This window comes from Xiphophorus couchianus, chromosome 11, assembly GCF_001444195.1.
Source record: "Xiphophorus couchianus chromosome 11, X_couchianus-1.0, whole genome shotgun sequence".
NCBI classification, from domain to species: Eukaryota; Metazoa; Chordata; class Actinopteri; order Cyprinodontiformes; family Poeciliidae; genus Xiphophorus; species Xiphophorus couchianus.
In genome coordinates this window covers 24,458,791-24,484,049 of record NC_040238.1, presented here as the reverse complement: position 1 = coordinate 24,484,049, position 25,259 = coordinate 24,458,791, and the positions used below count along the sequence as shown (strand labels likewise).

Sequence of the window (25,259 nt, the reverse complement as noted above, 5' to 3'; positions counted from 1 at the left end):
CCTTTAGAACCATTGGTGTATTTTTTTTACACCAACAGTTGTCTAAACTTTCTAAACCTTCAACCCTTTTTATTCTTTCAGTGTCAGTTTTCTACTTGTCTCCGGTTCATCCAAACACTTTCCATTTCATTCTTTTTCACTCTAAATGTCCAAATAGGAATGGGCCATATGGACTTCAACATGTACTGATTGCATTAAGGAGTGCAACATTAAGTTCCAATAATGCTAATCTAATTTATCACTACACAGCACACAATACCTGCATTTATTCATAGCTTAAATATTGATATATTCTGCTGCTCTGATGAAACTAATAGTGGAGAAAGAAAGTACAGTTAGTTTTTGGGGTACTTAAACATCATTATGTAGAGTTTATTGCTTTCATCATAAATCTAAATTCTTACGACAACAAAAATTTCACAATATTGATCAATACAATAATAAATCCTTATCTCCAAGACATTTTCAACCTGCTGCAGATCACAGTGTCGTCAGCAAACATCCTAATTATCTGTTGACACGTTCTCCAAGAATGTTTTCCCACCTCTGCCCTTGCACTGTACACATCTTGCATCAACTGTATCCTTCTGTAGTTCTGCACATCTGCCTCGCTCGAAAAGATGGCGTCCCCTTACCTGTCCTGTCTGCTGTGTTCATTGGTCTTCACGGTGTTATTTGCTCACCCGTGTTCGCTAAGAAAGTTAGCATAGCTAGTTGTCGACAAGGTATAAAATAAACAGGTAGTCGTGCCTTGTTGACAGCTAGATTGAACTTACCACCATTTGAGTGTCTTATATATACATCACATTTAGTCATTGTAATTTTACTCTTTGTTTATTAGGACGTTTTCTTTTTAATCCACCTGACCAAGACTAAGCTAAGTAGCTGCTAGCTTTGTGTTTAGCATAAAAACAGGATGCTAGCTTCTGTCTTCTACCTTCTCTCATGGGGGGAAAAAAACACTCAGATACCTTCAATATTTGTTTTTTTTTTTACTTTCTTAAACAGACATACATGACAGATATAAACAAGCCGTTCTTTATTTAGCCAAACACAATTACTAACATCTTGAAGCAAAGTGTGATAATGCTTGCGGCCCGTCACATGAAGATTTTTCAACACTCTCTAATGCGTTGGACGTGCTGCAGCTGTGGTGAGTGTTTTTTCGCATCTCGGTCGTACAGCCCGCAGCCACATAGCCGTCAGAGTGAGTCTGAGTCTGGTCGGAGATCAGCGAAAGGCTTTGGCCCTCCCTTCAGGTGTAATCACGGTCAGGTTGCCCCGGGCATCTTGGTCCATCTCGATGGCCTCAAAGAGAGACTTGAAGTTTCCCGCCCCGAAGCCCTGAAGACAGAAGAAAAACCGGCGCAGATAAGTCACTCTGAGCTTCGCAAATTAATGGTGGAAATATTTTCGCAAATAATCAGAAGATCAAGTGTTGGTGGTTCTTCTGAGGGAGTCTTTGGTGTGGTTCCATATCCAGTTACGCACGTCTTTCATCCTTTCCATCCACATCTGCACACCCTGGAGAGTGAGCGCCTGTTCTGACAGGCAGGATGGGTGCCGGGTGTCATAAATGAAACGCCACAAGGTGCAAGCCAAAGGAAAGATTCCCCCTCCTCCTCCGTTTGCTGTGTAGATGTGAGCTTTTTAATCTGAATCTATCTGTGAAAGATTTACCGAGCTTTTACAAGCGGGCTGGTCTGATGCAGTTCTCACCGGGTGGGAGCTGCAAACAGGTGTTCAGGCATTTTTCTGCCTTTCAGGAGGGAAAAATGACCACAGGCCTGTGAATCCAATCTGTTTAGTGTGAGCACAATTTTAGCAATAGTCATTTTATTATCTATTGCTAATTGTTCCGAATGTTGTAAAAGTGCTTCATCTTGTATTTCGGTAACATAATCTCACAATAATAAATGTAGAAAAATGTTTCACTTGAATACATTTCTCACATAGACAAAACAGGACATAACCATTTTTGCTCACCTTATTTTTTCCAAAGTGTGGCTGGGAGCCATTCACAGCTCAAGAACGACACAATTTTTGCCTCCCATCAAATCAAAAATGTTCGTACCACAAAGTATTTCACTTTCAGTAGCGTTTTGCTTTCAGCTTACTAAACTGTTGAAAGGATCGCAAGCATTTAGCAAGTTTTATTCAAAAGTAGACCTAGGTACGCCTGCCGCTTAAACATGGCTACCGTCTTCTGGTGACCCACATCCAGTTCTTGTTGCTCAGCCACAAACGTTTAGGAAACTGTATGTCTTTCTTTTTCAAAAAAAATTTTCAGATCAATATGACTTAACAGATTACTTTCTTCATTGTATTAAAAATGTTGCATGTTTAGTTTATCATAGGTAGACCAAAAACATCATTAAATAACAATAAATATACTTTCTCACAGCAGTCAAACCTTTCATTTCCACAGGTAATTTATTTTGCCAGGGATCTGGAAAGCCCCTTTACCATCACCTTGAACTTTATATCCCTCCAGATTTTAAGTCAGGACTTTGATGGTCAGCTCCAAAATGTTCATATTACGTCCAATCACTTCCATGTTGGTCAAAATGTGAAATGATTTGAAACCCAAATCTGAACAATTTTTGATTTTAAACTGTAAACTCTTGAGATTTGCCCACCAACAAACTTTTGGTATTCCTGTCAGTGCTCTGGCGGTACCAGTTCTTGGTCAAATACATCACTGGTAACTTACAAAGTGATTGTTCCTCTGTATGACCTCCAGGAAAAGCGTCGGTCTGTCTTGCACAGGCTTGGTGAAGATTTGAAGAAGGTAACCCTTATCATCAAAATCAACCAAGATTTTCAACTTCTGCAGAGGAAACACACATCACTGATACATTATCAACCAAAACAATAAAGGCCTGTTAAACAACAGAGTTAAAGAAAAAACATCCTCACCTGTAGATGGTCGAGGTCCTCCTTCACCTGGATTTTGGCCGTCCTGAGTTTCTCCCGCAGTGTATCGTAGTACGTGTCAGGAGCTGAGAGGAACTCCATTCCTCGTTCCCGCAGGTTTTCAATCTGTTGAAGACAAAAATGGGAAAGAAAAGCTGCGTCGGGAATGTTCCTGCTGAGTCTTCCTGTTAATCGGTCACTCACAGATTTAATGATGTTCGACGAGTTGAGGGCAATGTGCTGAACGCCCGGTCCGCCGTTATAGTCCACATATTCCTGTGGACAGAGATGCTGGATGTCAGTGCATCGCAAAAGAATGTGCATCTGTTTAGCTTTTTCAGATTTTGATGAGTTTAAGTGGACCCTGATCACAAATCTGCAGTGGAGCAAACCTAGTCTGTTGATTTTAAAAAAAATGATTTTACAGAAATAATTCACATGATTTAAAAAAATAATAATTTCCAATGGCTCAACACAAAAAAATAGTTCTCATTTATTAACCATGGTTTCTGCATTTATCTTATTTTTGCAGTCAATAGAACCAAAAGCATCCAGCAGATTTTGCTCAAGAGCAGTGTTGCTGAGGCTAGATCAAAAAACAAAAACAATGAACCCAAAAAGCTGCGCATGTCTGTCGCAACTACTCTCATTTATGGATATGTTTTTCACAAAAACTTGACAATTCTTTTCATTTCAATACAGTTTTTTAAATTCGTTATTGAGCTGTACAATAAATGTATTTCACAATTTTAGCCCTTGTGGCCCTCTAAGTGCTTTCTATTTATAATTTTGGCCCACATGAGAAAATATTTGGACACCCCTGATACAGAGCGAACAGTTCTTATTTTGACAAGCCTTCTTTTATATGGAAGGCCGAGAGAAAATAAGTCCCACCTGGATCTGTGACTTCTTTTTGCCCATGGCGGGTTCATTGATGGGCATCTTAATGGTCTCCTCATAGTTTGTCACCACGATGGACCTCAGCGCACTGTACTGTGTGTGAATCTGCTTGTCGTCTATCGACCAGAACCGATGGAACATCAGACACTTCTGATACCTGGGACATGAGAAAGAGTCTTAATTCTTAGACTGATTGAACTCCCCAAACTTCCCTTCCCTTCCCTTCCACACAACCACAAACACACACACAACCTCCATGAATCACGTTGTAGAATGTAAAATTTTAATATGTTTTGTCTCCCAACCAAATAAGCATTTGGTGGTGTTGTTTTCTTTTTTTGTCCAGATTTAGGTCAAATTCTGTGAACAAGATAACTTTCTAATTAACCAATTGCTGCATTTTCTATTATTTGGATATGCCACTAGTGAGAAACATAAAGAAAGTGATGAAAATGCACAAAGAAATCATTTCTACTGAACAAAATGTGGACTTTTGATTTTGTGAAACAGCAGTTTTTTTTGCTTTTGTGTCCAAACATGTCACTCCAACAGAGGTGCAGTGTTTACTTTGTCCCTTTTTGCCCCTGAGTGACTCCTCGACCTGCGGCGGGCGTACGTGCACGCTGACAGCAGCCTTACCAGTCAGAAATTGGCACCATCTGGTCATCTGGCTGGTTTCCCACAATGTGATCGATGAAGTTCAAACCAGTTGGTGGACTACGGAGAAAAGGAGTGAACAGAAATGATTATGGATGGATTCCCAGAAAATTCCAATGATTTAGAAAGAATGATATTTTTTTCTTATCAGATCCTACCTGGGAATTTAAGAAAAATAATTTTAATCAAAGAACACGAAAAGAGGGACATAACAGAGCATATTCAGGAAGTTAGAAGTCAACTGGACTACATCAGCAGAGATAAAGTATAAAATAGTTTAATATATAAGAGTTTTCAGCTATTCTGTCTGCCAGTATACTCTACCACATGGGCCAGACTTTAGAATGTGTTACTGGGGCAGCAAGTACAAAAATTGTACTTAAACCCATAGACCTAAATTAGGTGAATTGTATTAGTATTTTGGGTTTTTTTTGTTTTTTTTTTGATGAATACAAACAATATTCAAATCTTTGAAAATTACAAAGTTATAGTTGATTTCGATTTCTTTTGAGATATTGGCTGGGGGACATTTTACACTTGCCATGCATCAATTCATACCTGGTGATGTAAAGGATTGCCTATTAATGTACTGTAATTTGCATTAGTAAAATTATTTTTTCTTATTGAATAAGGCACCAAAACAGGCTCCAGCCCAGGGGCCCACATACTTGTAAATCCGGCTCTGTATACCTTATCTATATTTGTTAACAGCATATTTATTATGTCCAAATATACATATACGCAAAGCAGAGTAGAAGTTTATTCTAGAGTCTGAACATAACAACTTTGCTACAGTTTTATGTTTTTTGGGGGTTTTTTCTTGTTGCAGTGAGTACTCACAGTTTGGCCAGCAGAGGGTCCCTAAACAGAGGCTGTTTGTAGCCCGGCAGGAACAGGCCTTTGTAGGGTTCCAGGTACTCAATGAGCGTGTGGGTTGTGTCGCCATACTGCGGACAAAACATTTTGCACAACACCCTTATTCAGTCTCAGACTCCTCGGTGTGTTTTACATGAGGCTTACGTGTGTGAATCATCTTTTATGTACCGTCTGAATCACAGCGTATTTGACCTTGCCGTTGCCGTCCTGCTCCACCCACGGCTCCCTGACGACCACAGCTCCTCGCTCCCGGGCTGTCTGTCAGCGCGGGATGACGTGGGATGGGTTTGGGGAAAATAGGAGCACACAACGGTGACTGAGTGATCAACTACTTTGGGGGAAAAAAGTGGTATTCATACACCATTTCACATTTGTTTCTGTTACAAATAGAAACTAATATGAAATATATGAAATGTGTGGTATCAATTAGATTCTGCTGCTTTACTCTAGTACCGTTCAAAAGTTTAACTAACAGCTTTCTGAAGGCTCCACCTGCCTGACGTTTAATCTCAGAATTAATCCAGATGTTCTATGAAGTCAACTATTAATCTTGCCCTTTGTGGCACATAAGCAAGAAGGCAGCCATTGTGGAAACAAAGCCGTAATAAGTTTCTTTTACAGTCTGGCACAAGCCATTTGGAAGGAGGTGGTGCTCTGGTCAGGTCAAAACAAATTTGAACTTTTTTTTTGCTACCATGCAAAGTGCTGTGTGTGGTGGAAAAATAATACTCTGTATATACCATACCCACTGTGAAACATGGTGGTGGCAGCATCATGATGTGGGGATGTAAAAACACATAACTGAGGCAGAGGTTACATGACCAAAGCTATACAAAGGAATGGTTTGGATATATATGTATATAGCAGCATGGTTGTAGCAGTGTTTTGGTGTATCTAAGCTCTGTAAAGCGGCTCATGGAGGCCCTCCAGTGGCTAAATAACAAACGTTTTCAATCGTCCGTCTATAGATAGAAACATGTCGCCAGACTGGTATCTGCATTGAGTCAGCAGTGATTCTGTAACCTTGCGGCTACCTGACAGCCAACAGAGACAGCTTATCTAAGCCTCCCGTCTGACCTTGACTGTGAAAAAAAGTTCAGACGGACTTCGCTGCTGTAGAATGTATTACAAGGCTGTCATGTTTGCGATTGTTTCAACATGCACACAAGAGTAAAGCATCAGTTAAACATAAAACACAGTTCACTGAAGCAGGTGAACCTGCGCGTCCTGGAGGTCAAACGTGTAACACCTACGTGATTTTTTTCTTTTTCTGTTTGCCCAACATCTATTGTTCAACAGACTACATGGGTAATCAATCAATCAATCAAATTTTATTTGTATAGCACATTTCAGCAGCAAGACATTTCAAAGTGCTTTACATCATTACAAACACAGAAACACAATGCAATATAGAATCAATAATCAAAACAAAGCATTAAGTCAAGTTCCATCCATAAATTTGTAATTGATTACATTTCAAATACAATTTTGTCACGGAATTTAAGCGCCTGTTCTCGCAGGACTCCGTCGTCCTTTTTTTCAACGGGTATTCGTCGGGCCCCGTCTCCCTGAACAGGAAGGCACCAGGCTCCGTCCACCTAACCACGGAATTTTGCGCGAGGACTCCGCCGTCCTCCACGGATTTGGTGCAATATTTTTACCTGTTAGAGTCTAGAATTGACAGGGTTTTCTGTGCGCGCAGTGACCCTCAGTCACTCGCCATTTTTCCAGTCCCCAATCCTATGTAATGTTTAGTTACCCATGATCTTATTGCATCTTTTGACCCTGCATGTAATGCATTTTTTATCCCGTTCCCCATCTTTATGATTTTGTCACGGAATTTAAGCGCCTGTTCTCGCAGGACTCCGTCGTCCTTTTTTGCAACGGGTATTCGTCGGGCCCCGTCTCCCTGAACAGGAAGGCACCAGGCTCCGTCCACCTAACCACGGAATTTTGCGCGAGGACTCCGCCGTCCTCCACGGATTTCGTGCAATATTTTTACCTGTTAGAGTCTAGAATTGACAGGGTTTTCTGTGCGCGCAGTGACCCTCAGTCACTCGCCATTTTTAAATTTGTAATTGATTACATTTCAAATACAATTCTAAACAGGTGGGTTTTTAGTTGAGATTTAAAAGAAGTCAGTGTTTCAGCTGTTTTACAGTTTTCTGGAAGCTTGTTCCAAATTTGTGGTGCATAGATGCTGAAAGCTGCTTCTCCTCGTTTGGTTCTGGTTCTGGGGATGCAGAGCAGACCAGAACCGGAAGACCTGAGAGGTCTAGAAGGTTGATACAATAAAAGCAGATCTTTAACATATTGTGGTGCTAAGCCATTCAGTGATTTATAAACTAACAACAGTATTTTAAAGTCTATTCTTTGAGCTACAGGGAGCCAGTGGAGGGACTTTAAAACTGGTGTTATGTGCTCTATCTTCCTGGTTTTAGTGAGAACGCGAGCAGCAGCATTCTGGATCAGCTGCAGCTGTTTGATTGATTTGTTGGACAGACCTGTGAAGACGCTGTTGCAATAATCAATACGACTGAAGATGAACGCGTGGATGAGTTTCTCTAGATCTGGCTGAGACATTAGTCCTCTTATACTTTAAGACGTGATGCAAAATACACTGAACGTTTCCATATATTTTAAGTTCTTGTAACTTTTATGTGCAGCTATATTTTAAAAATGTCTAACCAGAAAATCCAGTGGAATTTCTTCTAGTTTTACGTACTTAAGGAATTAAAAACATGCATTAAAGTCATAGTGCCTAGCAAAAGTATTCACAACCTTTGAAAGTTTTTGTATATTTTAGTCACAAACTTTACCGTAGGTTTATGTGATAGACCAACACAAGTATGGGATATCTCCATCAGAGTTGCACATCTGCAGAAGGAATTTTATGTCTGTTCTTTCTCTGCAAGCTGAGCAAATCTGTCTTAGATGCTAAAACTAATCTGCCCATTTTCAAGTTTTGCAACAGAATCTCAGTACATGTCTAAACTTTGACTGGGCTATTCTAACACATGAATGTACTGTATCATTGGATAGTAGGTTTTAAAGTTGTTCTGCTTGATGGTGTGTGTCCAGCCCTGTCTCAAGTCTTCTGCAGCTCCTAAGATGTTTTCTTTTGTGATTATCGTGTATTTAGCTCAATTAATCTCCCCGCAAAAAATAGTGGCTTGCAAAAAGGTCGGTTTTGATTTCGTCTGTCCAGAGCACCTTCCTCAAGGCGTTTGTGATCTCCGCCGGATGGCTTGTTGCACATCCAACAGAAACTCTTAAGTCTCTCTGAAGGTCAGGTTTGTAGAAAACATGAATAGTTGTCAAAAGATATATCCATCTGAGCTGTGGATCTCAGCAGCTCCTCCAGATGTACCATGTTTATGTCAATAAATATTGTCTACTTGCCCAGTCTTTCAGCTGAGGTGGACAGCCATGACCTGGTAGATTTGACAGCGGTGCAATGCCATTTCCACAGATCGAATAGTTCCATCTGAGATGTTCGAAGCTTAGGGAAATGTTTCATAAACTAGCTCTGCTGTAAATGTCTCCACAACGTTCTCCCTGACCTGCCTGCTGTATTCCTTGGTCTTCATGATGTTGTTTGTCCGCTGACGTTCTCTAACAAACCTCTGAAGTCTTTACAGAAAATTTCTGAGACTTAATTACATATGTCTATCTTTAAACCTCTTTAATACTAATCCACTTCACCTTCATGCACTATCTTATACTGATCAAGTACAAAAAGTTTAAGGTGTTTCCAATCTGTGTTGTCCTCTGTCAGGTTACCTTGAGCAAGAAGTCACAGTCCTCCACTTGGAATGCTATGTCCTTTACTCCATCTCCATGTTTGTTCAAGTGTTCCCCCATCTCTGAAAGATGACACAGGCATGATGAAAACCAAAGACAGCTAATCACATTCAGAGCCTGACGTCTTTCAGTGTCTAATGTGTCCTAAGGAGCAAACTCGCCTTCATTTCCAGGGTTTAGTGGAGATTGGAAAACAAAGATTATCTGTAAAGAGATGGGAGGAGGTTGTGCTTAAGCAGAAGGTGGAAATACTTTAAATTCAGACGCTCAGACGCATGATTTAAACTCCATACTTTGTCCTGCTTGATGGCATGAGACACAACTTCTCGGCTGCCGGTCTCCAAACCCTGGTAGGCCAGAGGCTCAAAGCCCATCTTGTCACAGTAGAATGAAGCTGCCTGAAATGTGATCAGATTCTTAGTACTCTGAACATTATTTACAGATGAACTCCAACACCTGAGGCAAGGGTTCATGCTTTGAGTGACTGCATGATGTACTGCATGCTGAATCACAACGAGTATCTTGTATGTGACGGTCAGTTTGGGTACTAACCTGCTTGGCATTGCCAACCCAGAAGGTGATATGATGAAATCTGACAAATCGCCCCCTCAAGGGCTACAAAGTAGAAGACCAACAGACAAATTACCTTTATGAGTTTTTATGGCTGCCAAGCAACACAAAATCTGTATCAGATCATTTAAACCTTACCTTCTCCCCTTTATCTGTGTAGGTTGTCTAAAAATGAAAAAAGAAGCAAATTATTAGAGCTTAATTCTCAAGATCTCATACTTGTAATGTGCATTAAATAGTGGCCATTTTCTCAAAACGTTCTTTGCTCATGTTGTCATTATAGGGACTTACCATGGTGTGACTGCAGGATCTCAGTTCAGAGAAGAGGGAGATCAGAAATCAGTGTCTGGCCTGGCAGCCTTCAGATAAGTACTGACCTGATGACCAGCTGTGATTGGTCCTGTAGGATGTACACCCACCTGTCCGCCTCCTCGTTTCTTGATGCATCTCCTTTAAAACATTTAGCACCGCAGTCGACCAGGTTGTTTCTCCTCTGAAAATCTGTGACAAAGATGTGTCACAAAGATTAATACATAATGCTGTATACATTAACTACAGCAACGGTTTTGTACTGCTATGCCGGATGGTAAATCTGACATACTGAGCATATTAGTTCAGAGGATTTACAGATTTAGAAACATATGGAAGCTTTAAAATACAACCATAGTAAGAAAGTAAATTAAAACACTTTTGTGGTGAAAACAAAGCACTGCACATTTATAAAGTTGAGGGTAACTAAGAGTTTTCCCTATACCTTTGCTGTTTAATTTGTAATTTGTACCACCAGAGGGCGATATTTCCATTGAAGAAACAAATCATAATCCTCAACTCAGAGTTGATCGATAATCATAGCCAGAACTTAATCCTTTGATATGATGAGCTTTAATTCATTATGGTGACTCACATAAATTGACCATTCCCTCTTTGGTTATTCAATTGTACTTTTTTTTTTCCTTTTGTTTGTTTGTTTGTTTAAAACACTGATAAGGTCAACCATATAATATGGTGTGTAACTACTGTGGGCTACTGTAAGAGAAATTGATCAGTGATCCTGCAGCGGATTACTTATTTATTTTTATTTTTTTAAATCTATTCTGTTTGATAATTACGTGACCACTTTAATGATTTTTATAAAAACCAAACATATAAAATTTCCTGTTCTGAATCGAACAAACCACATTATTTCTATCATTTCTGATTTATTGCTGTGGTCCATGCACAGGAAGTCGTGAATTCCTTGAACGCTTCATGTCGGCTGTACTCTCGCTGCTGTACATGTGAGCGGTCGCACGTACCGCGCTATTTGTGTGTGCGTACCCAATTTGTGCCGCGCTGTGATTTTCTATTGGTGCGCTTTGAGCGTTTAGTAACATGTGATTGGCTCGGTTGTGGGCGTGTGCCGTTCACTGGTTGCACCTTTGCCAATTGTAATTGGCCGAAATAAACGTTGAAGCGCCATTGGGCTAAACTAGTTCGTTTGTTCGCTCGCTATTGGCTGGCGTCCTTGTCATCGCACAAGAATGCGGAAGTTGTGTAGTCTACTGAGTCACCGTTGTGTCAGCTGATTCTTTCTGAGTGAGTAACTCGGTTTATTTCTTTAAATTAAGTGACTTCTTAGCGGTATATTTTATGTGACATGCGCCTGGGCTTTCAGACTAAGGTGGTACTTGTGAACCTTAAACTAGTGGGTTGTTTTCAATGGACATATGAGCGAGTTTTACCCAGCTGCTTCTTATAAGGTTGCTATCCGGAAGCTAGCCTACAGCTAGAGCTTTTGGACACATAGTTCTCAGTGAGAGACACGCTTTCGGTTTGATGAGTTGTCACGCTGGAGTACAGCATCAGTCTGTGAACAAACTGGCTTCGACTTTCACTTTCACACAATGGGGGTTTAAACTTCACCCACCTTGTTTACACCTGTTGTGTTTTCTTCAGTTCCTCAAACAGCATGTTTGTTTCTGGAAATTTCTTACCACAGTTAATTGAAAAGCACCATGGAAAAAGAACCTTTACCTCAAAATTATTGTTCATCCAGGAGGAATAGAAACTGGATCTACAGAAAATTATTTATCAATAGATTCTAATAATTATCATCACTCATATTTTATTTCGTTTTTTTCCCTTCTTGTTTGAAATAAACGAAGAAAAATGCGATTAAAATAAATTTTTAATAGACTGACTAGCAGAATAGTGCACGAACTGCTAAAGAGCTAAATCTTTTTTTTTTTCTTTTTTTTTTTAAACAGAGCTATTGTCGTGAGTTAGTAGAAATATTGTATTTCATAATTATACATCTTTTTTTTCTTTCTTTTTAGGTGTGATCTCCGGATTTGTTTTCTCTGACAAACAGAATAAACTTCAGTTGATTTAAAAAGTGGTACATTTGGACTAGAATTGTATTTTTAAATACAGCATGTTTCTGTCATAAAGTTGTTTTAAAAATGTATACTAAACCATAGCTATGGATGGGTTTGAACAATTTTTATTTATTTATTGTCATTTATTTGGTCAGCTTAAAATACTTAATTTCATTATTTTTCCACTGTATTATATTATTATAGATGCATAACCAGTTGGGTTGGGAAGACGACATTATTTTCTTTTTCTTCAAATAAAAAAAATTATTTATCACTCCATATATTATCTGTAGAATTTATTTTACAAATACTTTAATGCCACAATAAAAGCCCCCTTCAAAAACTGACAAAGAAGGCCATAGTGAGAAATAAACCGACACGTCAACGAATCCTTCAGTTTATATCAAACTCTTTTGAGATCAGAGCTGAAACGTCTTCAAGAGAAAAATCCAGTTAATTTTTTTCATATAATGACGGGCAAATCCAAGAATACTGAGCTAGCAAATTTTATTTTTATTTTGAGACAATTTGCAAAGCAGTTCATCACTTTAACTACTGCAACAACACAGAAAGTTTCAGTTGGAAATTACTCCTACGTCTCTTCTTTTGACATTATTGCCTCTCCCGTTGGACTGCAGTGAGAAACTGAAGTCAAATGAACAAAATTATGGACAGCAGTGATCTAAAAATAGGATAGACTATTTTGTAACGTTTAGTTCAGTTTTTAAAGGAAGGAAAAAGTAGCACAGATTCAGTAAGTTGTTTCAGTCTGTTTTTGTTGCCATTCATTGAACTGTAATCCCACGGATGGCTGAGATTTGAAGAACTAAACTGCTTCTCAAATAACTATTTGAACACTAAAATAGTAACTTTTTTGCTTACCAGATAAAACCTTAATCAGGCTGACTCGATGTCTTTATTTGATATCTTGATGTAACACATGATGTTCTGTTGAGAGTCACATGATGTGAAGCAAAACTTGATTTTCTTACAAGAAGCATCTCAGCGGTTTGATATTTCTGTGGAAGAAGCATCACACGACGCTTGGTAAAACGCTTTTTGTTCGGAAATGCATTACCCGAAAACTGTCTATGTTTAGTGTAGGGTTGTATATTTGAAGAGAAAATGTAAGTTTACTAACAAGATTGGTAAACTTTAGATGTTTAGCAGACTTTTTAGGACATTTTCTGTAAAATATATAAAATATATAACACTTTTATCTAACATGGCTCATCGAAGCACATATTCTAATTTACTGTGATGTACCAAAAACATTTTATTAGATGTTGCTTTTCTAAACTTGCATTGTCCTGAGGTTTTATTTGACCACTTTAGCTCATCCAGGTCAGTGAAGTCCATCCAGCTGGCTAACAATATTATTGGCAGCAGGGTTTTCATGGATGTTACTTAAAATATAATGTGCTACCAAATATTGCATCCAAATAGTCCGGTTGTGATATAACACAGATTGATACTGCAATGACTCAGATTCAGTGTATTTAGCTCTAGTTTTATTTCAGTCATAATACTGAGTGTGTTTAAGCATGATTTGACTTGCATGAGCAGCCACAGGACACCCACAGCAGTGCAGGAGCATTTACCTGGAATTGTTTTTTTTAAACTTTTGTCACCTGATTTCAGCCCTAGGGACACGCCTATTTAGCTGTTGTTGCTGTTGCAATTTCGATTTCCAGATAACTCGTTGCCAGCCACCGGCGAGTATGACCACACATAAACTGCAGCCCCAAGGGTCTGAATGATTTTATTTGGGATCTTCTGAGTATTGCGCAAGATGCGTAGCAAGATGAGGGCAGTTGCTGTTTGAAAACAGTTTGTGTAGGTTTTTAGTTTAATAAAATGCTGCAGTGAGCGGGATGAGCGCTGTCACTGTCTTCATATTCAATTAATTGAATTGAATTACATGCTTGGTTGTTCAGGCTGAGGCTAAGCTAAAAGCTAGACTTTTTTTTTGCTGAAATCAATCAGTCATTTCTGATTTAATTTCTTGCCTGTGAAATAGCATGATATTTTTTTTTCTGTTTATTTTGGGAGTAATGTTTTCTCTCCCAAAATAGGCTTTCAGACACATAAATGTCTCTGGTTCCTTTATAAAAGGCAGAACTTTAGAACAGAGTCATGGATGGATCGACGCTAACTGTACTGTTAAATCGGGTTATGCTGCATTTACAAATTTTGTGATAATCATGCACAGAATCTTAGAGGGTTATGAAAGCATTCATACTCGTTTTGTGGCAGAATGTCATCATCACTATTTTGCTTCCAATTTGTCATTTATTGCAGCTTTAGGGTCAAATTGTGACTCAGAAGCATAAGGCTTGAACTCCTTGCATCTTGAAATGTGCCAGAATCTGTTCAGAGGTTCACTGTTTATAATGTCGACGAATGATTTGTAATCTGCTCAAGTGTTGTGATTTCAATGCACTAAGGCGTAAAAAAGTTGTGCAATTTTTGTCTTTTTGTGTGGTTAAAATGTTATTTTGGGCTGCAGTAGAAACCTGCACAGTCTTCAGGCGTTTCATTTAACCACTTGTCTTTTTATACAATATTGGATATAAGGGGTTTATTTGCACTAAAACATGCAAATAAACAAGTCCATTTCTTTTTAAGAATAAACAATAATCTTAAAAATTATTGTCTAGAATGCAACAACACAGCATTCTTGATCGTCTGTAGCAAAGGATTGATCTGCAGCTAAAAAATATCCTATTATTAAGTATCCTGTCTGCATACTACAGTTAACGATTAATCGATTGGTAAACAAGTTGACAATTATTTCAGTAATTCATCACGATTAATCATTTCAGTCACCCAAACATACAACAAAGTGGGATTCTTTTGGCTCCTGCTAATGTAGTTTAGAAGCTTCTTTCTGATTACAGGAAATGTTTAGGTAGATGTTGTATAAATAATGTTTTTTACAGTTTGTCCTGCATAAACGATCAGTTTAGTTGATGCAATCCGTTTTTGGTTTGTAGTTCTGCTGCCAGTTCCAAAATACAAAGTTGTAGAGTTAATCCAGTTAATAGGTTGTTTTCGTTTTTAGTGTGATCTCTTACAGCTGCACGTATATAACACATCGCCTGTATGGAATAATCAGTGTTGTACGTTCGGAATTGACAGTAATGCCCCACGATTAAACGAGTCACGAGTGCGCTGTATGTTGTAAGGCGTGTGTGGCCTGGAGTATGACTTTCTTTCACTTCAGGGAGCAAGGCAGAGTAGGACAGGGGTGGCGGGGGACGGAAGAGCAAGCAGTAGTGGAGGGAGGTGTGTCACACACTCGATTACAAGCAGTTTCTGTTTGGGACTCAGAGGCTACTGCAACTCTTCCCAGCTCTAATTCAGCTTTAAAAAGTAGACTGAACTTTTCACAGAAAGTTTGATCCAACACTTTGAGGTATGATTGCAGCTAAAGTTTGGTTTTGTGAGTATGTTTCTTCTTTTTATTTAAAAAAATAAAATAAAATTTGTTCTGTTCTGCGGAGTGTTGTGCAAAAGGGGGTGTGTCACTGTAAAAAAAAAAAAAAAAAACAGAAAAAAAAGAGCAGAGCAAGAGGATGGCAAGTAAAAACTTTGATAGAACAATGTGAAACAATAATCAGATTGTTTAGTTTAGTCCTAAACAAGGAAGTAAACACTTTGTCCATGTTTTGTCTGAAAGCCAGTGTTTTCCTTTTTTCTTTCTCTCTAAACCTGCACTGAGCATGCTCCTCTTCCTCCTGACTGAACTTGCAAAGGCAAAAGAATGCACTGAATGTATTCAGCAGCAGAGGGCTTCACATTCATTCAGTGAACTCCCAGGTTAAAAATAAATATATACTTTAAACATTTGTATTGTATTATTTAGGTGTCCACTGTTGTATAACATTTTCCGATAAGGTAGGAATATAAAAATGCCATTTAGCTTCAGGTCTTCTGTGTTTCCAATACATAATCACTGCTGAGGTGATTTTTAAGAATCTGTTTTTATTAGGGCAACACACCCACCGAGCTCCTCGCTGTGTTTTAGGTGTGGAGAAAAGTTATCTGTCTGACAGCTGATAACCTGGCAGGGAACGTTGACTCGGCATTTCTCATAAATCAGAGAATTTCCGGTCAGGTCAGCCGATGTGCTCCCGTGTCACTACCCTGGTGTCAGAGTACACGTCTGGCACGTTCCTGCGTGTCCGCCTGCAGCGCTACATGTGTGCTGCGTCCCTGCGTTGACTTTAACTCATTCACTAAGAGCACTTGTCGTCCAAAGAAGCCGGTCAAACCATCAGTGTTTATCTCCAACCTTATTTGGGAAAATTGTTGAATTGTGGGTGTTTTCTTGGGTATATAGATTTATAAGTCTATAGTTTATGCTCTACTTTGAACGAAAGGGGTGTTGGAATTCTTTGAGCAAACACCCACGCACAGAAGAAGTCTGAATGTAATGTGTCTTATTTATTTATTTTTTTTTATCTTGGCAGGATTCATTGCTGGCACGGCAGAGCCCAGCAGACAGGAGGAGAGGGGAGGAGTCTGAAGGGGAGCACCCACTGTCTCTGTCTGCAACGCCGATGGCTGGCAACATGGTGAGCCAATCGCACCGAGGAGGGCCGGGTGTATGTAAAAAAAAAAAAAAAAAAAGTCACCTCCTACTGATTCCTGACGCGTTTTAATCCGCTTGTTTCTCTGAAGCCCGTAAACAATTCGGCAAGTTGGAACCTCACTCTGTTACAGGAAACGGCAAAGTGTGGTTGCAGGTCTAAACAAGGCGCGAAGAGTCGCACACAAGTTTTACAGAATCCACCCTTCATACCTCGATCTTTCCAACGCTGTTCAGAACCTCCTGGTTGCTGCATGTTGATCGCGTCCAGCTCAAGTCTTACTGTAGGCCAAACTGGCCTTTTTGCTGTTATCACAGGGTGTGTTTTTTTAAAGATACAGAAATGGAAAAATATCAAGCAGAAAGTTGGCATCAGTCAATTATAAAAATATGTGAAATAAATCAGAATTGTGTTTGTTATTAACTAAAACAAGTGGGAGGCACTAATCGTTTACTCATGTCTGAACCAACTCTTTGGATTCAAAGAAACATTTTAGTTTGTTTTTGGTAAACCAAGCAGGAATATAGTGACTCCTTCTGGCTCCACAAGGTACCGGCGCAGTCAGCAGTGCTGTGTCTTCAGATGCTCACTGTCGTCTTAATCAGTGAAAGCAGCAGAGCAGCTCACTAATGTCTCAGCTCTGATGGAACTCCGTGACACAGATATTCACTGTATAACATCAAGCTGATGTTATATTTACATGAAACACAAACCCTGCTTTATATGTATATAAATGTGACATTTGAAACTATAGATGACAAAACTCCAGAGATCCAGGTATTAAATATTGGGTGTTTTGTTCTGGGATGGCATGAAATGCTCCCAGTAAAGATGAATAAATAGTCTACAACTGACTGGGGATTTGTCCATTTAATACTTTATTTACTTTAATTCTCTGGTGGACGTGTTCTGGAAAAAGTCAGTATGTTTTGAACATTCTCACTAAAGCACTTTTCTATGAACTCACAACTAAATTTACCTTTCAAGAATACACTTTATTGAAACTCTTAGATGTAGTAATTTTTAATTTTAGGCCTTATAAAGTGCCAAAATCCATCAAAAAATTTTAAATTCTAGGTTTTAATGTACATTTACCTACATTTAAACATTTACATTTGCTCTTTAATTGCATTTTTATAAACATTTCTTTTAAAATGTAATGAAGGCATAATTTTGTTTTAGTTCTAACGTAGGAATGTACTGTAGATGTTATGCTGTGACAAAACTAGAAACTACATTAGGCAAAGGGACCTGATCCCCTGACATTCACCCTTCCCTGCAAACCAGCATATGATCCTCTTATTAAATCTATCTTGTTTTATTACATTGTATGTTTAAGGCATTAGAATAAAACTAGTCTTACGTTATTCACAATCTACTCTGACATCATGAGAAAGTGTATATTTAAGAGGCTTGGCATGAAAGCAGGCATTCAAATTGAGCACCTCAGCCGCAGCCATTATGAAGCTTATTGTAAAGAGTAAGAAGACCCTAAAGTGGGGTAGCTGATATACAAGGACACTTGAGGCTCCTGCCAAAGCTGGAAAACATGCTTAACCCATTAAGTAAGCTAAATGTAAGCTATTAGGTCAGTGCTTTACTTTATTAGTCCATGTAGCTCTTGCATTTAAATCATAAGTCTTGAAAAGGTCTTAAAATTTAACTTCCTACAATTTGCAGAAGCCATAAAAAGTTGACAACATGGATATTCCACTCTGGATGTTTTTGTCTCTGATACTGATTCAAGTCAAATGTGCGTTTGTTGATTCCTCATTCCATACTTTCTTAAAATATATGCCATATTTATGCAAACACTGCATTCCCTCTGCGCTATTACATTAGTATTGTGGTGTTGCAGTACTTGATTCAAAAAGCAAACTCAGGATAGACTATTTTGTAGCGTTTAGTTCAGTTTTTAGAGGAAGAAAAAGTAGCACAGATTAACTAAGTTGTTTCAGTTTGTATTTGTTGCCATTCATTGAACTGTAATACCACAGATGGCTGAGATTTGAAGAACTAAATAATTTTTAAGAAATCCACTGTAATGTTCCGACAAACACACATACACCAGCTGTGTCATTTGTTTCTTTAAATACTGGACACTGAGGATTCAGCTACTGTCTTCAGTAAGCTAAAGTCTTACTACTTCTGAAGTACCAGACTAATGTTGGCATGTCTTTTTTTTTATATGACTTGTTGATTTAGTTTAGCACATTTCAGTGCTTTTCTAGTGAAGGTACAAAAATATCCAGTGGTGTTTACACATAGCAAAACACTATTGATTATTGTTTTGCACAGTGAGTTGCTCATATGAAAAAAACATTTGTATTGAGTTTTGTTTTTAAAACGCAACCTAGACCTAGAAAGATAAGAGAAGTTATGGTCAAGATGACTCTAAAGGGAACAGAAACAGGAAGTATAACAGGAGGACATGTGTCTCATCGTCCTGATCTGCCCTGTCATTGTGGCTGGTTGCCCAGCTCCCAGCTTTTTAATGAGACCTTTGGCTCAGACGGCGGCCCGACTGGTGTTGTGCCCACTAAGACAGGTGAAACAAGAATGCTAACCAGCGAGTCCGGCAGTAAAGTTTAATTCCATGTATTACTTCCACCATCAGGTCTCCAATCTTGCCTTCCTGGGTATGTTGTAGAGTGGTTGGGTGTGGTCACAGTTGTGTTCTGCAAGAGAAACCATACTTGAACTGCAATGCTAGACTAGGTGAACCAGACACAGCTTAAACAGGGTGTCTGTGCATCCTTAAAATATATTAGTCTTAAATGACTGTATCTAAAATTAAGACCTGAAACATTTACATTGGGTTCTGTGACTCGAGACGGTTGAGGCTACCTCTAACTTACTGCTAGCATACCCTTGCTATTTAGCTAGCTTTTTTTTTCATCTGTCACGGGTGATTTAAAACATTTTTGTTTTATCATGACTTGCTAAATCATGGATGAATTTCATACATTTCTGTAGCAATATAGGTATTAAATTCCAGCCACAGGTCTTTAAAAAGCATTTAAAAGTCTTAAATTTGAGTTGGTGAAACCTGCAGAAACCTTGCTTAAGTAATTCAGTCGCAGGCGGTCACCTAAGGCCATATTATTGTTTTGATTATGATTCGGATATACACATGTTGGCAGTATTTGTGCAACAAGTGGTTTGACTTGTATTTCCTTTAACTCCATTAGGAAGTCATATTTTTTCAGTAAGCCTCTAAATGGTTTCAGGTAGGGGTATTTCCGTCAGTTTTAAGTTCTTCTTCACGGTTTAGGACTTCAGGTGGGATTGTCTGACTTCTTTCCAGCAGTTGCTACTGTAGGTAATATGATCCTGCTAATCCTCTCTTGTGAGAGGGTGATTATAATGGCTTCCCAGCCTCAAGCATCCCCCCCCCCCACTCTTTCTCAACTAAAACAAGATGGAAGGTATTGAATTTGTGCTGTTGTCCGCTCATGCCGCTCGTTTGTTTGTGGAATAATGGGAGCATGGAAACAAGGACAATAGCGTTGATTTTACTCCTGCTTCTGTACCCGTTGTGCGTTGAAAAGCTACCTTGTGTGATTATTTGGAGTTGGTGAGAGAAGTTAACGTACCCACACCACACACACACGCACACACACATGGACAAAGGTGTGTTTTGTCCCTGTTTCATATTATAAGTGAAGCTTGCTTCAAACCCAATTAAATCCTGTGCATAGGTGTGGGTGGTTTGAGAAGCAACCAGTAGGCTTGTAGTTGAGGCCTACGAGTTCATTTAAGGTCGACGTTAATGATTTGACAGAAGGGACCTTTGCTTCTGTCACAGTTTGACCTTGTTTGTGTAGTCTAGTTCCCTACTATTTCCTGTGCTTTCAGTCAAATATGTAACTTTGACACTAACTTTTGTGTACTATACATGGGATTTCTCTCTTTTTTGTTACTGTGTGAGATGTATTATTTGCATAACTGTCCTAATTTTGAACACTTTTTACATAGAGATACTTTATATTTATACTGGTTTCTCTCAAATTGTTGAAATTGCTGGGAAACGATGGTTATTTTTACAGTTTGCTCTCAACTTTTACTGGTTTGCCCAGTTGGACATGCAGCCTAACATCTCTCATCTTATCCACTTCTATATCTGTGTATGAACATGTAGGCTGACACCATGCATTGGTGACTCGCTGCCCTGTTTTCCTAAAATAAACCCGGAGACAGGAGCCTAAATCTGCTGCTCACTTTTGTGACTGGCTAAAGTGGAGCTTTTGAATGTAAATAGGCAGAAATACATATTGGCTAACGTCATATGCAGGTTGTGATTTACTCATTTCAAAGGTTCTTTGTTAATTTTTAACTACCATTATGACCAAAGGAGTTTCAGATTGCAAATCAAGATTTTTACTCTGATAAAAAAAAGATAAGGTATTTGGCCTTTATTAAAAGGACAAATGTTTAGAAACTTTGGCTGAATGGTTTACATTCTATATAAATAGAAATCTATAATTCTCTGTTTAGTTTTTTCATGTTAAAACTACATGAAAGCATCCACTTTACTCTGTCATCATAATAAAAGATGCCAGAGTATATACAGCTTTTCTTCACTTTTGAACATCGATTTTTGTGTTTCTTTAGTCTGCAAGAAATAACTTTTGTTTTCTGTTCCAAGGAGAGAAGCTGAAGAAACACGGTTCCTCTTTTTAAACAATAATAAACACTCAACCTGTTTTTAAAACACATTTAAAAAAAACCCCTAAAATTCCCAGTTTTAGTTTCACTTCAGTTTATTTAAATTTCATGTTATATTTATATTCACTGATAAAACAGACTGACAAAATTTAACCAGATAAAATGTAACCAGTTATATTGGGTTTCGGGGGGTTAATTTTAAGCAACATTTCTGAGACGTTTTGTTCTTTACCAGTGAAAGAAACTCTGAAATGAATTAAATTAGCAAAGTCAGTTCAATTCTTACCACCTGTTTTTTTCTTTTAAGTAGTCTAAATGTAATTATTCTGATGAATAATTACATTAAGATATAGTTTTTATGTCTAAAAATGTACCCACAGCATTTTTACATTTTACAGCATTTTATTTAGTAAAATTCTTGCTAACCCTTTTTTTGTGTTTCTAATAATTCTATTTTATTCTAAAAGCAAAAATAAGAATCATGGCTTTAACAATGCGTTTTATTGGAAATTTTGGCTGCAACCCTTTTGCTTCAGTTCACACTTGTACTGAACGAGTGCCATGTAATTTCATTCTCAAAGTTTATAAGATCCAACTTTACGTTCTGCCACGATACTTTAGGAAGTGGAACCCTAACCCTACCACTCCCAGCTATCACTAGAGTCTGCTGTTTGGTAATATTACCACAACTAGGTGGTTTCTGCTAAATTATTTTATTAATTGACAAAATCAAATAAGATCTCTGGTCATTCTATGCTGGCTTCTTTATGGAAACTCAAGTAGTTTCATTGCTGAATTAAGTGAAAAAAGAAAAACAAACATGTTGAATTGTTACTTTAAAACCGAGATATTTTCAGATTTTATTTGATCTTTTTGTGTTTTTAGTGTTACATTCTTGATAACAATGGGTAATGGGAACATATTTAATGTAAAAATGGCTTACATTTTTCTTAAAGACCACAGCCAAAGTGATCTTCACTGCTACTGGGTTAAGAAGCTTGACTGGCTCTGTAGCTAAATTCGCTACATGTGGAAAGAAAATTAATTTCTTTTACCATAGAAATTTAACCATGACAGTTCCTAACTCTTCATTAAGTTGATATTCCTCCTATTAGCACCCATAAAAACATTTCAGCGTCATTGTTTTCTGCTGGACAGCTCACACACTGAATATCAGAGGACCGAGCCAACATCTGTTGGATTTAAAGCAAAATGTTTAAATATTTATTTCTAATACAAGTCATGTAAAAATTACAATTACAGACTAATATGCTTGATTAAAATTTTAATAATTTTTATTCTGTACATAAACTTAATAAATACTACTGTTGCATAAGTGCCTGTACCTGACTGACCTTTGATATTCCAGATGTCCTTTTTTTCTATTTTTGGATATATATATAAAAAAAAAATCAGTAATGATGTAATTTCATTACTTTAAAGCACAACCTTATCGTGTAGGATCAAATTCTTTCATCCATAAAATCAATATCCAGCAATGCTGCATTCTCTGTTTACTTCATTACACGTTACATAATGTGGGGTCAGGCAGCTGTAGGTGAGTAGCTGTCACGACTCGGCAGGGGGAAGGGTGACGCTGGCGACGGTGGGGTGTTTTATACTCCCTGACTTCCCCAGTGAAGCTCTGCATCCACTGATGCAGTCCACAGTGCAGAGATGGTGGAGAGGAAGGATTTTCAATAACGCTGTGTCACCAAAGCTCCCCAAATAGATCCCCTCTCCTTCAGACCCCCACCCACCCTTCCTCTCTCCTCAGCTACACAAGTGCAGCTGCGCCGCATCCAGTGCAGCAGTTTTGTGACGATAAACCTCTAGCTGAGGGGGTTTTCCCCTTCTCTTCTGCCTCGGGATCAGCTGGTGGTGGTTTTTATGTCATGTGCGTGCGTGTCCTGCGCATTCGTCAAACCGCTGCGAGCGTACCCCGCGTGCAGCTTCGAGGAGGGCACAGCACACTGCAGTTGTCAGATAGCACGTGCGCGGCAGCTTTCCCTGTCGGCCCTCCTGCTTACGCTGCTTGCTTAGCAAGAACCGTATTCCTGTAAGAAGCTAGCGGGGGGAGGAGCACGAGATGAAAGGGATACAGGAGGAGAGATGCGAGCGTGTCAAATGGAGAGAGAGGTTGATGCACATGCGGAGGGGTGGAGCTTAGCATCAGGCAGTTCCCTCAGTCTTCCTTTCTCCCATTTTTTCCCCCCTCCGTTACTCCATCTGCGGTGCTTTTCAGCTCTTCCCTCAGTTTTTTACCTCACCGGCTCCATCGGACTGCGGCTCCTCTTTGTACCTTTCATGGACTATCCTCCTTTTCTCAGCCGTGCAACAGGGACCGTCTTCAGACGCCGGCACGCTCCCTCTCCCCTCTCTGGAGTGGTGGGGGGAGAGGACTGGGGTTTGGGATCCTAAATGACACCAGCTTGTCATCCTCCAGCACATCTTGAGTAGAGAGAAACCCGCTAAAGGTGGCTGGGGGTACACTAGTTCGAGGCGGGCCGGGGCGGCTAGGAGAAGGATGGTCACGCCAGCTCCTAGTGCTGCAGTCGCGCTGCTCGTCTTTCAGGCACAGTCTTGCTTTTCCTCGACATGAGCCTCGCAGCAAGGGTGTCCTGCTCCATGCTCAACTGCTTTGTAAGTTCACTCTCATGTTATTGTGTTCGTTGTTGCCCTAGTTCAGATTACAGTGGGTGTGTATTCCTGCTGCTCCCCCCGTCTCACCTCACCACCTGTGTGTGTGCATGCCTGCCTTCTCACCAAAGGGGGAAGGGATTTATCAACATGAGTGCTACAGTTATTAACTAACACCAACTTCAGTTAATGTACGTGTGTTGTTAACAAGGAGATGATGAATGACTACTTTTAAGTTGCCGAGGTTTGGTCCGGAGAAGGTCGGGTTCAAAATGTTTGTGCCCAGAGTGAGAACAAGCTGTGCCACGCTAGCTGCAGTGGAGGGCTAGAGTTGGTCTCTCTGGAGGAAATAAGGAAGACTGATGTGGAGCAGGTGTGTTTCTGTTGTTGAATGTCAAGATGGAGCTAGAGAAAGGTCAAATCTCAGTTTCCAGGTAGGAGAATGTGACCGCACGTCTGTGGAACTGAATAAGTTGATGCTTCTTCGTTTACACTTCATTGACCATTGTAACTTTCAGCTAGTCTGTTGTTTAACTCGCCATCTAGGGCTTCTGTGTTTTCCTTCTTACCTTATCCCATATTATGCTTTTCAAAGTATAATATAATAATAGGATAAAGCAGAATGAACATCTTGTGACTCAGAAGTTTCACAAGGAAAATATGTTAGAATTTTAATCTCTAAAGCTTCTGAAATTTTGTAGAAATTTATAGAAATAAAGCAAAGTAAATGTAAAGTTTAACTTATCTTGATGTTCTGTTGCTCAGTGAGTTCTGAGGCATCCTGAAGGTATGCTAATATGCCAACATGTGGTATCTGGAACATAGTGACAAGTCACGTTTTTCAAAGGCATGTCAACAGTCATTAAAATCAAAAAATTAATCCTTAAATTTTAGTCAAATCATAACCAGGGCATACAACAGTTTATTTGATTTTTACAAAATACTTTATGTGTAAAAATGGAGAGAAAATTAGTGTTCAGAAACGTAATAACATCTGAAAAGTGTGGCTTGGATTTATATTCAGCCACACTGGTACAATGTAGAGTCAGCTTTAACCACAATTACAGCTGCAGGTGTTTGTTTCTAGACCTTTCATCGTAGCGCCGTCTTTCCACTACTTGAAGTTAAACCTTCGCTCCAGGTTCAAGTTTCCTGCAGCGTCTGACTGGCCTAGTTCAAGGATTTTCCTGTATTTGTCTGCACTCAACGTCCCACCAACGCTCATGAGATTTCCTTTCCTCAGTGAAGAAAAGTATCCCCACCAACACATGGGGGA

General features: G+C 39.1%; 2 protein-coding genes across 5 annotated transcripts in view; one reads left to right on the top strand and one right to left on the bottom strand.

Moving 5' to 3' along the window:
• Positions 1 to 1,022: 1,022 nt before the first annotated feature.
• On the bottom strand, positions 1,023 to 10,147 carry hpda (4-hydroxyphenylpyruvate dioxygenase a). Its single transcript, XM_028030979.1, has 14 exons — positions 10,015 to 10,147; positions 9,862 to 9,888; positions 9,706 to 9,768; positions 9,447 to 9,551; positions 9,315 to 9,357; positions 9,133 to 9,215; positions 5,518 to 5,607; positions 5,314 to 5,420; positions 4,456 to 4,533; positions 3,811 to 3,973; positions 3,121 to 3,192; positions 2,920 to 3,042; positions 2,714 to 2,830; positions 1,023 to 1,344 (listed from the first exon to the last, which is right to left on the bottom strand). Exons 1-14 carry the CDS (start codon positions 10,015 to 10,017, stop codon positions 1,231 to 1,233), a joined length of 1,188 nt encoding a protein of 395 aa, XP_027886780.1. The 5' UTR covers positions 10,018 to 10,147; the 3' UTR covers positions 1,023 to 1,230.
• Positions 10,148 to 11,191: 1,044 nt separating this feature from the next.
• The window catches only part of mtmr4 (myotubularin related protein 4), a 47,769-nt gene continuing 33,701 nt past the window's right edge, over positions 11,192 to 25,259 (top strand). Inside the window, exons 1-2 of one of the 4 annotated variants that reach the window (XM_028030977.1) lie at positions 11,192 to 11,298; positions 16,556 to 16,660. In XM_028030977.1, coding sequence (XP_027886778.1) covers positions 16,646 to 16,660 — 15 coding nt within the window. In that variant the 5' untranslated portion in view covers positions 11,192 to 11,298; positions 16,556 to 16,645. Of the gene's footprint in view, positions 11,299 to 15,353; positions 15,499 to 16,555; positions 16,661 to 23,173; positions 23,987 to 25,259 lie in introns of those variants that run through there. The other 3 variants (XM_028030976.1, XM_028030975.1, XM_028030978.1) reach the window with 3 other exon arrangements.

Bases quoted from the DNA above. Each gene is read 5' to 3' on its own strand.
- hpda (XM_028030979.1), bottom strand. The intron at 9,769-9,861 runs GTAAGGTTTAAA...TCTACTTTGTAG, and splicing joins ACACAGATAAAGGGGAGAAG to CCCTTGAGGGGGCGATTTGT. The intron at 2,831-2,919 runs GTGAGGATGTTT...TTTCCTCTGCAG, and splicing joins AGGACCTCGACCATCTACAG to AAGTTGAAAATCTTGGTTGA.